The 15,885-nt window shown below is 44.1% G+C and overlaps 1 protein-coding gene across 1 annotated transcript in view; it reads right to left on the reverse strand.

The window, feature by feature from the left end:
- Positions 1 to 15,885, reverse strand: part of OXSR1 (oxidative stress responsive kinase 1) — a gene marked incomplete at both ends in the record, with an annotated part of 92,274 nt that overhangs the window by 27,517 nt on the left and 48,872 nt on the right. Inside the window, one exon of the mRNA XM_082014964.1 lies at positions 5,995 to 6,050. Coding sequence (XP_081871090.1) covers positions 5,995 to 6,050 — 56 coding nt within the window. The remainder of the gene's footprint in view (positions 1 to 5,994; positions 6,051 to 15,885) is intronic.

Genomic DNA, 15,885 nt, shown 5'->3' on the forward strand with positions numbered 1-15,885 from the left:
ACGTCAAAAAGGTACGTTCCTACAGTATCATAAATTAGATTGTTTTATACAAATCTAGAAGTCAGCTGTTAAAAATCATCTCTCCGTGGTCATCTCATATTGTAACATTACCTCAATCCTAAAAAACCTAAGTACCTGCTACTGGAGGTAGGTAGGTACAAGGGAAAGACAACCGTGCACTAACTAGGAGCCAGGACCAGAGACTACTGACATCAGAGAGGGTCCCACATAGTTTGGTGGGTTTGGATCAGACCCTAAAGCAGCTCTCAACTTCAGTGGGGGCAGAACAACAGAATAAACCAATCTTGACTTCAAAACACTCGGAGTTGTTTTTAAACTTGGGTAGCCAGGATATTATCCCTCCTCAAACAAAAATAAAAGTATTTCAGAAGACAGCACTAAGTGTTTTTTTCACTAGTCATCTTCCTCCTTGTTCAGCTGTTCACCATCAGAAAATACCTGCAGTTGTGCTTAGCGTTTTTCTGCAAACCTTAGAGCTTTTAGAGCACTGAAGATGAATAAAGCCTGGCAGGAAGACGAGAAGGCAGTGGTAAAGAGCAATTTTGTGCTGAGAACACAGCGGGATGGTAAGACACCAGAGAAAAGGAAGATTAGTGAAGAACAAGAATCAAAAACTTCCTTCCTTTTAAAGACTACATGATTATATAGTGGTGTTGGATCGATTAATGCATGCTCACTCTCCCAAATTCTCATTTGGAAATGTAGAACTCTACAGTCACATATATTCCTAATCAATTCACATGCAGAACGGCAGCTTTATTGCCTCACCAGTCGAGCCTTTTTGCAATAATGTCAACGCACATAAAAGATGTACAAAATCCCTTTGCCAAGTAAAGGTAAAGATCACATCTGAAACCGTGCCCCAGCAGCACGTTAATAAAGACACGCTAACAGTGCACAAAGTAACTTAAGGATGACAAAGCCCAGGCTGGGTGAAGCCACCGCCCTTGGAGAAGTCCGCGAGTGCTTTCAACAGCCAAATAGCGCAACATCTCTTCAAGGAAACGCAGATATTGCAAGTGACACAAAGAGTAAGTTACTTCACATCATGCTGCTGCAGGAGAGCCACCAAAACTCTCCACCAACCACAGAGAAAAAACAGGTTTGCCCTTTTTCGAAAGGGGGGAGAGGCTCAGAGGTATCTGAGCTGTTGGGGTCAGCCCTGCAATCTGCTCTCCTCTCCCCAATTAGATTTGTGCCTTGCCCCTTGTTAAAGCAATTTTATCTCCCAAAGTTAGAGTTTCCTACGGGAAAGTGGGAGAATGACACTGCCTGCATCATAGCTCGATGTTTATGTAGAGCGCTATTTTAGTACAATGAATTAAGAGCAGTCAGGAACACAGCGAGCCGGTGACAAGCTGGCATGGATTTGTGGAAAGTTACACAAATTCAGTTACACAAGTTTGCCTGGCTTTAACTATCCCCATTTTATAAATAGATAAAGAGAGAGGGGTTAGGCAATTTGCCCAGTATCAATTAGCAAGTCCTGAACGACTTCGTGAAAGCTCAATCTACTTCAACCACTTGGCAACACGGCCTGCCCGGGACGCGGCGGGCACGCCGAGCACCTCTTGGGAGTACACGTTCACCATCCCTGCTGGTTTTAGAACCCAAAGATACCATGTTATTGACCCTACAACAGAAAAATCCCACGCATGGAGGTATGTGCACCTTTCGGCCTTCAGTAGACCCTGCTTCTTCACATTCAATCCGAGAGGGGTGGGTGATAACATTATTTAATATCCCAGTGGATAAAATCGGGGGAAAAAAGATTTCGTCTGCACCCAGTCTCAGTAGGATGCCAGTATCATGCCATGGTTGGAGCACAGTTTGTACCAAGCAAGTCTCGTGCACCCTGGGAGAGCTTCCCTCAACCTCTCCCATCCCTAAAAAGTCTATAAAGACTCTCACTTCATTTCAGAATAATTTATAGGGTCCACACAGTTAAATAAACAGAAGAATATTAAGCCTTGCCTACTGTGAGAAGTCTCCGGGATTATGGCACCAATATTGCTGCAATGCAGTTTATGTTGAAAAAAAGTGTTTTTACCCGTGCAGCTCTTAGACTCCAGGGAGCCAGTAAAAGCCAGGGCAAAGAGGTTTTATGCTCTGATAGAAAAAAAAATACAATAATTACCATGGAGAGGCTGAAACACAAAAGAGCACAGCTATCTCAATTTACATTGCAACCACCGTCAGCACAGCCCAGAACAATGGTATCTGGGAAAGAGTCCTGCTCTCTCCAGAAGATAGATTAATTCAATGTGCAGGAAAACACTTCAAACTGAGAAAGCGGTACTCTCTGAATTGTAACAGGCTCCAAAAACTTGGTGCCAAGCCACAAGTCCAAGCCAGTACCCTCAGGGGGACGGGAAAAAAAAAAAGTTAAGGTAGAAGCAAACAGCCTCAGTTTAGGTCTCACTGGTCAGCTGGATCTGTTAAAGGCAATTTTACGCCTTGGTTCACTGGGTGCACATTTTGAAAGCGAAAGGAGCTACACAGTTAAAAATATCAAGTCTCAGGACTTGGGTAGGAGTTCGAAGCTGGGTGTTTGTGCAGGCCATTAGAGGAATTTTTAGAATTCCTACTTCCAGCAAATGCCCCCGAGCTCACAGATTTCTCCTCTGTCGCTTTACCTGCGCCCACCTCAGCTCCCAGCGCTCCCACAGAGGCTTCACGTCTGACGCACAGCCACCAATTCAGTGTTACAAACAGAACCTGAGAAACGGCGGGGACACCTTCACATCAAGTTGCTTTTTCTCTTCAGCCTTAATAGAATTGTACAGCCCAAATTAACAAAAGAGGCTGTCATTTTTACTGGTTAGAACTGTATAATCCTGCAGCAAAATTACTGCCATGATTGCTATACAGTGAAAGTTTCCCAAGTAATTAAATTCACTGACATGTTGTGGAGGTATAGCCTAGCAGTGGGGTTTCTTCCACCAGAGGGTCCAGCATTTTTTTCTAAACCTTGAAAGAAGCTTTTTTTCCCTCAAAGGATTTCCAGTTTGAGATTTACATTCCTTATATGTAAGATTTACATTTCTCCTGGGACAAGAAACATGAATTGTGTCAAGCAGTAGGAAACACACAGGAACACAGGGCTGCAAAGGCCAAACGTTGAATAAGACCTTCTTAGCTACTGTTCACAGGCAGTTTTGATAGAGGGATGGCAAGAGGGAAAGGAGTCATTATAAAAGAATTGAAGTCATTCTTTCCTGCTACATTATTTGCATTTTTTATGTACACCAAACCAGCTCCTTCAAGGGAGGTGCCCCATTCACTCTAATCCTCAGGCTTCATTCCACAGCCAATCAATCTTTTTTTTTCCCCCCCTCGTAGTGTAAATTTCCAGTGAAACAAACACATTTGTTTCATGGGAACACAGTGATGTCATCCAGCTGATAACTGAAGCACTCAATGATCAACAGAATTATTCATAATATGCATTAATGTCAAAGGCAAGCGCTTTGATCTTGCTGAAACAAAACTCACTTCACGGGGATTGGTTTGCTCCCAGGATTTTTTTCCTCCTCAAAAAATTCACGAGAAATTTTGCTATTTCATCCTGGGTCAGGAGGAAAGGAAGCTTAAGTGTCAGAAATTCCCACAGAAACAAAATCTCATGTTATGACCAGGTCAGGCTCTTCTCTAGTATTCAGTCATTCATTTATTTTTGTTTCTTTCAAGTCTTCAGCTGCCTTCGCAGAAACAAAAGTGCTTCCTGCCACTCTGGTGAACTTGCTGACCTTGGTTGAGTTTAGCCGCTCCACTGTGTCTCATGAAAGGTTACAGGGTTAGTCCTTTTGCAGGTTCAAAGAAAGAATTTGTGAAGTGGAAACTCTCGCAAATGTCTCGCAATGTTGCTTTCGCAGGATATGCGGAGAGATGGATTTCATCATATAAATGTTGCACACACAAACCACTCATAGACAGTTCAGTCCAGGGGAACACGTACAAATGACAGACAAAATAAACCCTCTGAAATTCATGCAAATGAGACTAGGCAACCTTAAAACTACTTATCAACTAAAAATTATTCAGCAGAAAAAAAAATAAATGAGCAAGTACCTATCATCAGTGAGCCTTAATAAAAAAAGCCAAGCCCTGGCACCCTTGTAGAAGAGAAACACAAACTGCTTTCTGCTAGGCTGGCAGAAACACTTGGAATAACAGGGCATTGCTCTAATGCAACAGCTATTTGCAGCCTCTCCCAGAACATAATCTAAAAGTTTTGTACTTTTACAAATCCAAAATGTTACATCTTGGCCCCATTATGGAAAAAACTGTAGAAATTCACTGTATAAAGTTTGCTCCTTTGAGCATTTTAGAAGCCGCTCCCTACCTTCCATCAGCTGCCACATGGGATGAATTATTTACACCTCACTAGAAATGTAACAGCAGGCATTAAGAGCACTGGATGATTTAAAAGGGAAGACAAAGAAACTTCATGTTTTGAACAGAAGTCCTGTATTTTAGGTGTTATGTCCTATAAAAGGGCTTATTGAATTCTACGGAGGAAGAAGAGCTACCTAGAAAAAAACATGCACTGCAATGCGTTCTGGCTTCTGGTGGAAAATCTACACCTTTCATTCCAAGATGCAAATCCAGGAATAGATGTACCAAAGGAGTCTGTACCTCTCAGCACTACACAATGCAACACGCACTTCTGCCAGACGCACAGCTGCAAAAGCCCTGTCCCTTAACCCCCAGCACACTGGCTGGACCATCTGCTGTACCTCCACCAGCAGGACAGGGCACAAAAGAGACCTTATCACAAACAGATACGGCTCTTTCCAATTAAATATGAGACTGAAAAAGTTAAACATGTACAAGGATGTTTGCTAAGATGGCAGGACCAAATGTGAGCTCTGGCCTCGAGCTAGAGCTGGCACAAGGATTGGAAAAGCACCACAAGATTCATGGGAAGAGCACAGTCCTGAGGAGCAGGACAGTCGGAGAGGAATCATACTCAGGAGAGGACCTCTGCACACTGGGAAGAGGAAAAACAAGTCTCACAGGTTCTAAATGTAGCCTCCAAAAATCTTGTCTTACTTAGTAGTCAATAATGATAACAACAATAATTCTTGATTTCTGGAAAGAATGTAGGAATGTGTATGAAATAAAAGACCGGAAGAGTAATACTGGGAAAAACAAAAAACACAAAACCACACCACCCTCTTCCACAGGCATATGATCCATCCACACCAAGAACTGTTTCTAACATACCTGTATTGATGCAGCTCGTGACAGCAGTGACCACAACAGTCATCTCCTCCAGGCACATCTGTATTAGCTAAAGTAAATGCTTTTACAGTCTTCCCCACCCTGTCCCTCAGCTTGCACGACTGCTTCCAAGACTTCCAGTTCACCCCAGTTTGGGCTGGGTTAGGGCAGTCAAACAGGCACTCTGCCACTCGGTTTGACTGAAGCAGACTAGGGAGCACCCCCAGGAGCCATTTATCTGCCAAGAGCGGCAGATCTTTGGTTAAGGTGAAGTTGCAAGTGACTTACCAATTTCCTTCTGAGAAATCTATCCACTGTTCACCACGGTCCTTTTGAAAACTATCTTACATATCGATGCTAAATCGGCAAGGTCTGTGCAGTCCACTTCCCAGCCTTATGAACTTGCTGTTTTAAAAATCTGTCTAGCTTATGCCAAGAATTTTATCTAATCTATTGACTCCGAGGACTTAACAGTGAAAAGATTTATTCATGCTGACTGTCATTATTCCCAAGAATGGTATTTTAAAATAACAAGATGTAATAAACTCTGGGATGTTGGGTTTTTTTGTTTTGGTTTGTGGTTTGGTTTTTGTTGGGTTTTTTGGTGGTATTGATTTTGTTTTGCTTGTTTAAGAACTGTGGGGCTTCTTAAAGCTAACATTTTTATGTAGGTTTCTTCTTGCCCATTAAAACATCTCTTTGGAAACACAGTTACTGAAGTTTATTCAAAGATACCAGGAAAGTTACCTGCAATTTGCACTGAGCCATCTTCTCCAAGAAGAATATTTCCTGCTTTCACATCCCTGCAGAAAGATAAAGCAACAGTAAGTAGAACTCATTAAATCTTTCCTTCAACCAACAAGAACAGATTAAAAGGTTATTATTTCTTATATTTTGTTTCTTGCATTAGCACCTCCTGCTTCCAATCATGCAGAAACAGTAGGGACTTAACACCAATTGTAACTTCAGTAGACAGACACTAACTGGTAGTTGTATGATTATCACTAGTAGTGTTTTAAGTACTATGCACAGAAAAAAAAAAATGAAAAACTTATCAGAAGATACCCTCAAAAAGTCAACGAATACACAAGGACATCCAGCATGTGCTATGAAAGATATTGTACTATCCCCTTTCCACCCCCAAAAAAGCTCCGGTTTGTTTAGTTTAACAGCAGCACTTCTCCATCCTCGAGGGGAACGCTACTTTCACTCCAAATATGCTTTAAAGTTTTACAGCTTATTTTCACAGGCTGCTCCCCACACAAAGCCAAGAGAAGCACCTTTGTAGTTGACAGCCACGTTCATCAGCATGGCTGCTAAGCTTGCACCGGCTAGGAAACATGCAGACCCAGAGCACATACAGGTGCTCTCTCAAGGAAGGCTGCAAGCAAAGCAACTGCCTGGGGAATGGATGCCAGTGAATAGACATCAACTCATAACACACCTCACCTTACTGGCAACCACCTGTACGGAAGAGAAAAGTTAAAAAAAAAAGGAAAAAACCCACCACCAAGACAAGCAGATTCTCCCTCCACTGTCTTCTGCAACTATTCCAAATCCTTTCACACACAAAAAAAGTCAAAAGCTATTTTTTCTCTCCTCCCTTATGCATCCTGAGAACAGAACTGGCATGATGGCCTGGCTGAAGAGCCCCAGTCAGACCCTGGAAATCTCCTCCTTCCTGGCTTTGCTCTTCTGAAGAAGGGCCTGGGCCACAGCCATTTCCAGGCCAGGATAATTTTAAACACATCCTCTCCAGCGTTAACATTTGCTAGATTCTTCCCAATATCCAGCCTAGGACATTGGCATGGCAAGGCTCGCCCCTGGCATACAGTAGAACAAATGTGAACCAAGACCGTCCATAAGACAGTCCCACTAAAGACTACTTTAAGAGCAAACCACGGCTGACAGCAGCCTTCAGCCTTCAAACAAGTACTTCAGTTCCTGCCAAATGTACACCTCTTGCTAGCAGTGGCCATCTTGGAGCCTTATCCCCACCTGAAGCACTAGTATAAGAGCACATGCAGGAAAACACCAATTTGCTTTAATGATCAAGAACACTTGGATAGATCTACAGAGAAACACTGACGTCATATGGCGAAATAGCCTTGAGAAGCTGACTTTGTAGGAGGATGCGATTCAAAGCAAGCTGTGACAGCGATGCTGGAATACGTAGACAAACACAAAACAACCGCTGCCAGTCAGCTCCAGTCCTGCTCATTTTACATCAGCCAGATACGTGAATGTCCGTCTAGGGGCGAGTCAGCTTTCCCTCCAAGAAGCATTATTCTGTTTTCTTCCTGCAATTAGCAGCTGCAGCCGTTGCAGACAAGAAAGCATCAGCACTGCAGTGGACGGAGACTCTTAAGTAGACGAAGGGACCCGAAGGGATTAAATACAACCTTAACTGTGTAGCTACAATATCCCCCTTAGCATCCATTGGCCAAATCCAATACAATCGGAGCTGTAGAGAATTAATCGCCATGAGATACAAAGCTGACTAACCAACCCCTGCGCTCCCACAAAGCATTCATGGTCCGTAACAGTGAGGGAATGGAAGAGCTCCCTGCCAATATTTAGGTAGCAGGCGGCTTTTGGATCCAACCTCATGAGCACGTGGAGCCATGAGAGCGCAGCGCCCAAGTCTGCTGCTTCCTAGGTAAGGACCTGGCTCACTCGGTGCTTGGCACAGGCACAGCCATCTCCAGGAACTCCCCCGTGCACCAGCACCGATTCAGAGGGATCGGAGGGTGTTCAGGAAACTCTCCAATCCTGCTGGAAATGTTTATCCAGCCAGCCAGTTCTCCTGCAACAGCCAGGACACGAGGCCCTTTCAAAGCTGCCTGCCCGCCCCAGGTTAAGGGGAAAGGAATAGCATGCACCGAGGTCGCCTATCAAAGTTATTGTTCCTCTTACTGAAGGTGGACACAAGTAACTTCTCTTCCATCTGCACTCCAAGGCAGCCCAGGATGCCGGAGCATTTCCCCAGTAAGCTGGGCCGTGCTGTATTGTACAGCCTTTCCAAACTTCCCTGCCGGCACGACGGCGTGTGCAGCTCACCGAGCCCCCGCAGCAGACAGCACTCAGCAATGAAGGAAGTGCCAGGGAGGTTTTTAAGCAGAGCTAAGGATGAAGTCTCAACCATCGTGCACTTCGGAGTCCAGAAAAACTCCGGCGGCTTTCACTGACGTAGCAACAGCAGCCAGAAAGCAGCACACATTCAATACCACCAGACCATCCTACCGTAACACAGCGGGCTGGACGGGCTTGGAGTTCAAAAAGTAGCGAAACAAGCACTCAGATTGAGTCCCATGGGAAAAAAGAGCCAAAGGACTCCAATCCCTTAACCCCCTCCAATGCAGAGGCTTGTTTTCTTCTTAGCTTCAGCTTGCATTAATTAAAATTTGTCTTGTTGGAAATAGAAGTCAGTAAATATGGCTCTTCAAGCTGGTTCAAGAAATTAAAACAAGTCGTTGCTACAATAAGAAGTCCAGGAGGCCAACAACAGCCACTGCCAAATATCCAAGTCAAGCTGCAGATTTAAATCACCACTTGATGTGGCATTTCCTCCCAGTGACCAACCCTCTGAAAAGGCCATTACTCACCCCAGCGTGGTACACCCCACCCCAGAGCAGCAAAACGCATCGGCAGCAAGCTGTCTGGGGACACCGACTCCATTTCGGAGTTACCGTACCACAGAGGCAACTTCCAGCTTTCCCATTCCTCACCCCAGTGTATTGGCATTGCGTCGCCCGCTGCGGCCGTACTGGGTGAACATCGAGCAGCAATAACACTGCGTGAACACAGATCCCCTTTAGCGGGTGCTGGTATCACCAGCAGTATCTTCAAATTGGGTCCTCCTTTAAAACCATCCTTAAGATTAATTAATTAATTGCATTTAAAGCAATGGGGCAGGGGAGAGGAATGGTGCTTTCCTGTTTATTCTCGCCAGGAGATGCTTATAAACTCGCAAGTTGAATGGCGAGAAGTTTGTTACTTCAGGATATAGTTATTGCCAAGCATAACAATTTGAAGGTACTTCCTATTAATGTGGTAATGACCATATCCTGGGCTGATACACTTGGAATAAATGGTGTGCCTCTGGCATAATTACTATACTGGAAACAGGAAGCAGCTTTAGGCTGTAGCGTAAACAGTAATTATATCACATTTTAAATGAAGTTACAGAAGGCTGGAGTAAACTCTTTCTTGACGGTAGCTTAACAAATGCTACCATAGTTCTGGACATTCCCGCTCCGTAGCAGTCACCTTCCTCTCTTCTAAAGCCTCTCAGAGCCCTTCCACAAAATAACAATTATGTTTTTATTTACCTTGTACTTCACAACCAGAATGGGAAGAGGAGTTTGGACTCGCTCCAGTGCAAACTTGGATTCTCCACATCAGCCATGGGAGATTTCACAGCAGGGCAGAAATCCCTCTTCATATGCTTTCCAAACTGGTTTAGCTTCCCAGTGCGACCAAACGCTAACGTACCAGTTACATCACAGTAATGCCTCCAGGTTAGGGCTGGGCCACAGGCATTAGATGCTATATAATCAAAACTGATCCCCGATTCAACAAAATTACAATCAAGCATCCAGCTACAGAAGACTTGGGAGTACAGGAAGGCAATGAGACGATGCCCCCCAATTTCAAGTGCAGTGTTCCCACACTCCCCACAATTAATTTTTCAATGAGGCAGGGGGGGAACTACAGAACTGTATCCTAATGGCTTGTTCCCACTATAAAAAGCCTAGGTGAGTCCTTTAAGATCCTGCTAAGTGATCAGATCTGCGCTCACCTATAGCCCTCAATCCTTGGCACTGCCGTAGAGTGGTGGTTGTTGCAGTGACAACACTAAGGGAAAAAGCAAGAGTTGCTGGTCTGTAACAGAGAGCAGCATTATCAGTAACCAGCTGCAACTCTACAATCCTGGCACAGGTAATAAAACTTCATATTATAGACTTAAAAGAACCGGTGTCTGCAAAAAAAGCAATGAAGCTCATTAATTTACTGCTTTTTAAACAAGCCTCTTCATATTGTTTGGAAATCAAAAAGGATTCACTTGGCTTGTGTTCAAATGTCTACATTGGGAGCAATAGCTAGGACAATTTAAGGCCACTGCAACGGTAATACAAGTGACCTGAGCAAAGAGTGGCATCCGAGGGCTTCTGTAGCCGAGCACTGAGAAGAAAACCATCACATGAAGGAGGAAATGGAGATAAGCCCTGTTTATTCTGCCTTTGCTTCCAACCTGCTCCTATATGCCTTTAGGATGCAATGCTGGCTGTCAGCACAGCCATGAGTCATCTGCCCATTAGATGCAATTTACATCAACTGTAACAATAAAATTTTCATGGACTGAACTCTATAGTGCATAATTTGGCATGAGGAAGGAGTGGTTAGTCCTGCCAAGTTTCATTGAAAAACAAGAGAAGGTGCAAGATACAAGATTTACTATTTTCTGTTAATGGTAATGAATAACTCAAAATATTTATACTGAATGCAACCAATTACTGGCACTGACATTATTGTGAGTAATTTGCAAAATACTTCCAGGACAATACCTCTATGTACACTTAAATATGAAGCAATTTGTGCCATTATACACCAAGTGAGCACTATGCTCTCTACTATCAAACATTACTCTTCCTTCAGTGATATGCTGTTACCTGTGTCACCCCTTCCCTTCGCCTTATAAGCCAAGATATAAGAAGCTGGCTATATGCAAGAGCTTTACCATTTGAGACAGAGCTGCAAACCAGAAACTAGGCTTGGAGCATGCAAGCAGAGTAATATTTTTACGCTCTCAAACATCAGCACATTCAGCAGAACGTAGGAGAAGGCATTCAAGACAACTGTATTTGAAGCGCTGTACATTAGCACGCTCCTTTTCCTGCTCAGAAAAGCTGCGCGTACTAACATTTTCTTGCCACAAGGTTGAGCCTCCAGTCCCAACTCTGAGGCAAGATGCAATTACTGTCTGCTAACAGGGCTGTACTTAAGTCTGCAGAGCTGGATGCGGGAACATCTCCCAAAGCTTGAAGGTCTTCCAACAGCAGAGAGCTGGCAAAGCAGCTTCCGTAGTGCTCTTTCCAGCCTCCCTGCTGAGGCAGGCATAAGCAGGGGGAAGAGGGGGCCAAGTCCACAGCTTGCTTCATCCCTGCTCATCCACAGCCCTCTCAGCAGGCTCTTGCGGCCACTGGCAGCCGGGACCAGCGGCAGCAGCCAGGCCGCTATAAATTACAGCGGGAGACCAGCCCAGCGACACGCTTTATTGCTCAGGATCAGGGAAGCACAGCGACTGCTTCTACCCTCTTCTCTGAGCTGCTGGGCTGTGGTGAAAGATCAGGGCCTCAATGCAGCAGCTAAATGCCAGCAGCACAAGGCAACTCATGTTTTACTTCGAGTCTCATAAATGGTAGAGGCATTTTTAAAGCTCCAACTTCATGGGGGCTAGGTAGGTAGGAATATTTAAGGGCTTTTTAACTGTCATTTTAATGTCTGGAGAAAGTTAGATGAATAATCCAGTGTTATCAAGAATTTTTAAAGTTCTTTTTGGTTCTTTTAAGCAGCATGAAGCAAGGCTTTGGAAGGCAGAAGTGACTGACAGACCATGGCTTTGCAATCATAGGGATGTGTAGACAAAGCCTGTTGGAAAGGATTGTCAGCTTCCAACAAGATGAGCTATAAGTACATCGAGGACTTGTTTTCTCTGTGCCCCATCCTTCACATCCAAGCAGGTCACACTCAGCACAGTGAAGAAACCTCTTGGGAGAGATACCTGCATCCAGGTATCCGTTTTGCACAGGCAAACAGAAACCCCAGTAAGGGCTACAGGAGAAAGGAATCTCCCATTGTACTTTATCTTAGCTAAAACATAAAACATTTTTCCAAAGACCCACGATGCACTTACTAGGTACAATCCCTCCTGATTTTTTCCCTCCAATGCTAGAGAAGTGGACTGCTGCTTTAAGTAGCGGATTTGGTGTCCAAGAAACCATGACTTTGAAATTCGATTCATTATAGGTTAAGTCACTATGTCAGCTCAGACAAGGAAGGGCTCACCAAAGAAAGCTGCAGGAGATCCTCCCGAAATGCACTCTGTCATTTTAGTTCTCTGAATAGCTCCAGGGGCTGGTAAGATGCTGAGGCAGTAAAGAGAGTCGCAGATCTTGGCTAACTCAGTGCGAGTCTCTGACATGAAGCGAGAGAGCAAGTGGTGTGTCACATAACTTACACACAGTCACTGTTATCACAGTGCCTGCAACTTTTCTTTATCTCAGAAAATTATGTCCAGCTTATGCTTTTTGTTCCTGTGCCAACTTAGTCTTTGATGGTTTTGCGTTCTCATTAATTCCGTTTCTCTTCCCACGTGTTTACAAGCCTAACGATGGCTAACAGGAGGTGAGGTTCAATGACAGATCCTGTCTGCCTTGGAATTTACCTCCTATCCATCACCATGCCTCCATCCCAGCATTCGTGCTCAAGTAACTTCAACTGCTCAGTGTGAGGGAAGTTGCTCCAGCTAAAACCAAAACCTTAAAAAACAGTTTTCAGACAGATCCGCTTCTTCAGCCAGATAATAAAGTGCTACAAACACCGGACCTAGCCCTATCTCCCAACATGGAGATGATCTAATCATACCAACCCTCACAGCTCCACTTCTTCCTCCTACGAAAGAGGCTGTTGCTTCACATACTCACCCTGATGCACATCACTGCTGTAGTATCAGCTTATGCCAACGAGAATCTGCAAAGCAGCTAGGGCTTCTGACAAGCTTCAGCCCTTCAGCAGTCAATGCAAGAAAGAAGCTACATCTCTATCCTCATACATCACTTTTTAAAGTTTCCCCTATTCAGTCAGAACTTCAGCTTTTTCTCTTGTATCCCTCATAAGGAAAGGACCCTGCCCAGCGGGCCTTAAAATCAAGTTTTTGTACCATTGAATGGCAGCTAAAAACGTACCAGGATTTCTTCCACAAATTCATCTATTCAGCCCTTCCATTTCCTGATTCTACTTCCTAAGGGCTGCAGTGGGGGACAAGGCACAAAGCTCCTTTAACAGTTGCTGCATGAAAAGCAACACACACAGCAAGCTATGGAGTCGTAAGGTCTGCCTCCTATCCCTGGAGGCCCAGATATTTTTGGGAGGCCCTGCTGTAGTCATTGGTAACGAGAAAAGAGTGAAGTTGTAACGTGGCCTTATTTCAATGTTTCATGTCAAATTATTTAATGTGCAGAGGTGGGCATGCTTCATGTGGCAATACTAGTGATGCATGCCACCGTGCTGCAGTGTCTCCTGCATGCTAAAACACGTTTGTAGTGTGCTCAGAAATAGGAATTTTCCCAAAACTACCACATGCAGATCGCCCCAGTTTGAGTACAAGATGGATCAGGTAGCAGAAGGAACAGGAAAGCCAGTGAGTGATTCACACATCTCCCTGCCTTGACCCTGCCATGATGGAGAGATGAAAGTTCATTCCAGTAAACCCATAATCAACGTGGATCAAATAAGGCCCAAAAATATAGGGCAGCACAAAAAGGTCCTAATTTCCAAAAGGCAACAAGCACCCCTGTTCTGGAGAAGCGTTATGTATATCTATATATACACAAGGTCCAAGGCATTCCCCTACGCAGCCAAGAGTCACCCATATCTACAAAGCCACCCACAGTTCTTGCTCAACAGTGTTTGCAACATGACACAGATGGAGAAATTCAAGACAACCAGGGCTCGCGAGAGACTTGCCAGCTCGGCTCCATTCTCCAAAATCTAGAAGATGACAGTTTTAAGCATGGCCAGCATAGGAAGAGGAAAGAAGATCTCCTTATTTCATCCAGCTATTCCTATAAAATGGAGAAAGCAGTTATAAAATTGGGTATCTATACAATGTAAACAGTCCTCTTGCACCCCCAGACTAATTTGGTGATGCTTTCCAGGCTGCCATGAAATGATACATTTTTCTGGGGCAGTTCCTTTTGTTGTCTTAAATGAGAGTGGGTTTTGTCTCACTTTTCTTTTTGAAAGTATTAAGCTTTACTTTTTAATGTTAAAGTTTTATAAGAGCCCTGCAAGACAGGATATAATTTGATTTAGTAAACATGCAAAAATAATTTCTGATGCAGCCTTGCAAAATTTTCAAGTGGACTTAATACATTGCCACACAAATTCAGCAAGTGACCTTTTTCTCATGCTTTAGCATAAGACATGAATGGAAGGACTGCAGTGGTCTGAATAAATGCTTAAGGCACCTCCATATATGCAGCTTTTAGGATCTATGAAGGTCAGAAAATTTGCTGCATTACGACAGGGGACAATATTCAGAGCCATCTTCTTGAAGTGGGTTATTCACTTGATGCATCACAGCAGAAAGGATGAATGGGATGAACACCAGTGATTCAAAAAATTACTGCTGGAGAGATACTGCAAGAGCCTATACTGGGTGGTCTAGTCCCAGTAACCTATACCAGATAAAAGCAGTGACACAAGAAGGGTGTCACAAAGAAAGTATTTGTACGTACGTGTGAACGGCACGGCTTCTTCAAAGTCGAAAGCTAAGAGAGTCTGTTGCATTTTCACCCAAAACAATTAACGTTGCAGAGTAAATGAAGATTATTCTCCCTGGGAAACACATCAAATCCAAATACTCCTGACAACTCAGGAATTGCTAGAAACCGTATTAGCCGAGCGTGTAACTCAGTCATGGATCACTGACCAAAACCTGTCATTGCTGTTGAACCTTTTGGAGATCACTCCAACCTACATCTCCTGCTCTTCATGATATTTTCCCACTTCTCATCTCCCTGTAACAAAGGGGTGGGGGGGAACCTAAAAACTCACCTCCCTTTTAATGTGGTGCACAGGAGTTGTACCAAAAAGTCACTTTTTGTTTGAACTAAATCAAAGTTACTTTGAGTAACTGCAGGACACCCTGTGACCAAGTCCAGAGGCAGTACCTGGGTCTGAGGAGAATGACACAGAGACAGACATCCGAACACAACAGTCATACAGCAAGCGCTCGGCTTCCGGCATCACCTTGCGAGTCGCTACATGGATCCTCGTAACGCCCAGAGCCCCTGAGGGCTGGGGCACTGACATTAGCCTGGAGCCACTGCAGGTCCCCCCAGCGCTGCTGTGCTTCCATCAGCAATGATGTTACTATCAGAGTTTTAATTGCCAGGTTTTTTGGCTTCAGAGCAGAGACTGTCTTTATCCACTTTGAGGAAAACTGTCTCCACAGGAGCTATTGTTTCTGGCTGTCTGCAGATTTGGGATTTACATCTGGTTCATATGTTCTCTCTGCAACCACAAGGAAACATTTTTTTTTTTTTTTAAACAATGAATTTCTGGATGATGCAGTGGAAGAAACAGCCACCAGGAGAACGTGCTGGTTCACCAAACCACCATAGTACACGTCAGTCTGACATGCCATGTACAGAGAGTGGAAATTTGGTGGTCCTTGTGCCCTTGACCCAGTACAGCAAGATGTTTATGTGGGGGAACAAATCGCCCAGTACAATCTAGAGCAGCATCTTTTCTTCCTTCCCACCAAGACACCCAAAAGTAACATTTCTATTGCTCTGGCTACTGAACTGTTTACAAATTAAAGCTTTAAAATTGATATTAATAACTACCTCT

This window comes from Phaethon aethereus, assembly GCF_964289735.1.
Source record: "Phaethon aethereus genome assembly, chromosome: 2".
Lineage (NCBI taxonomy): Eukaryota > Metazoa > Chordata > Aves > Phaethontiformes > Phaethontidae > Phaethon > Phaethon aethereus.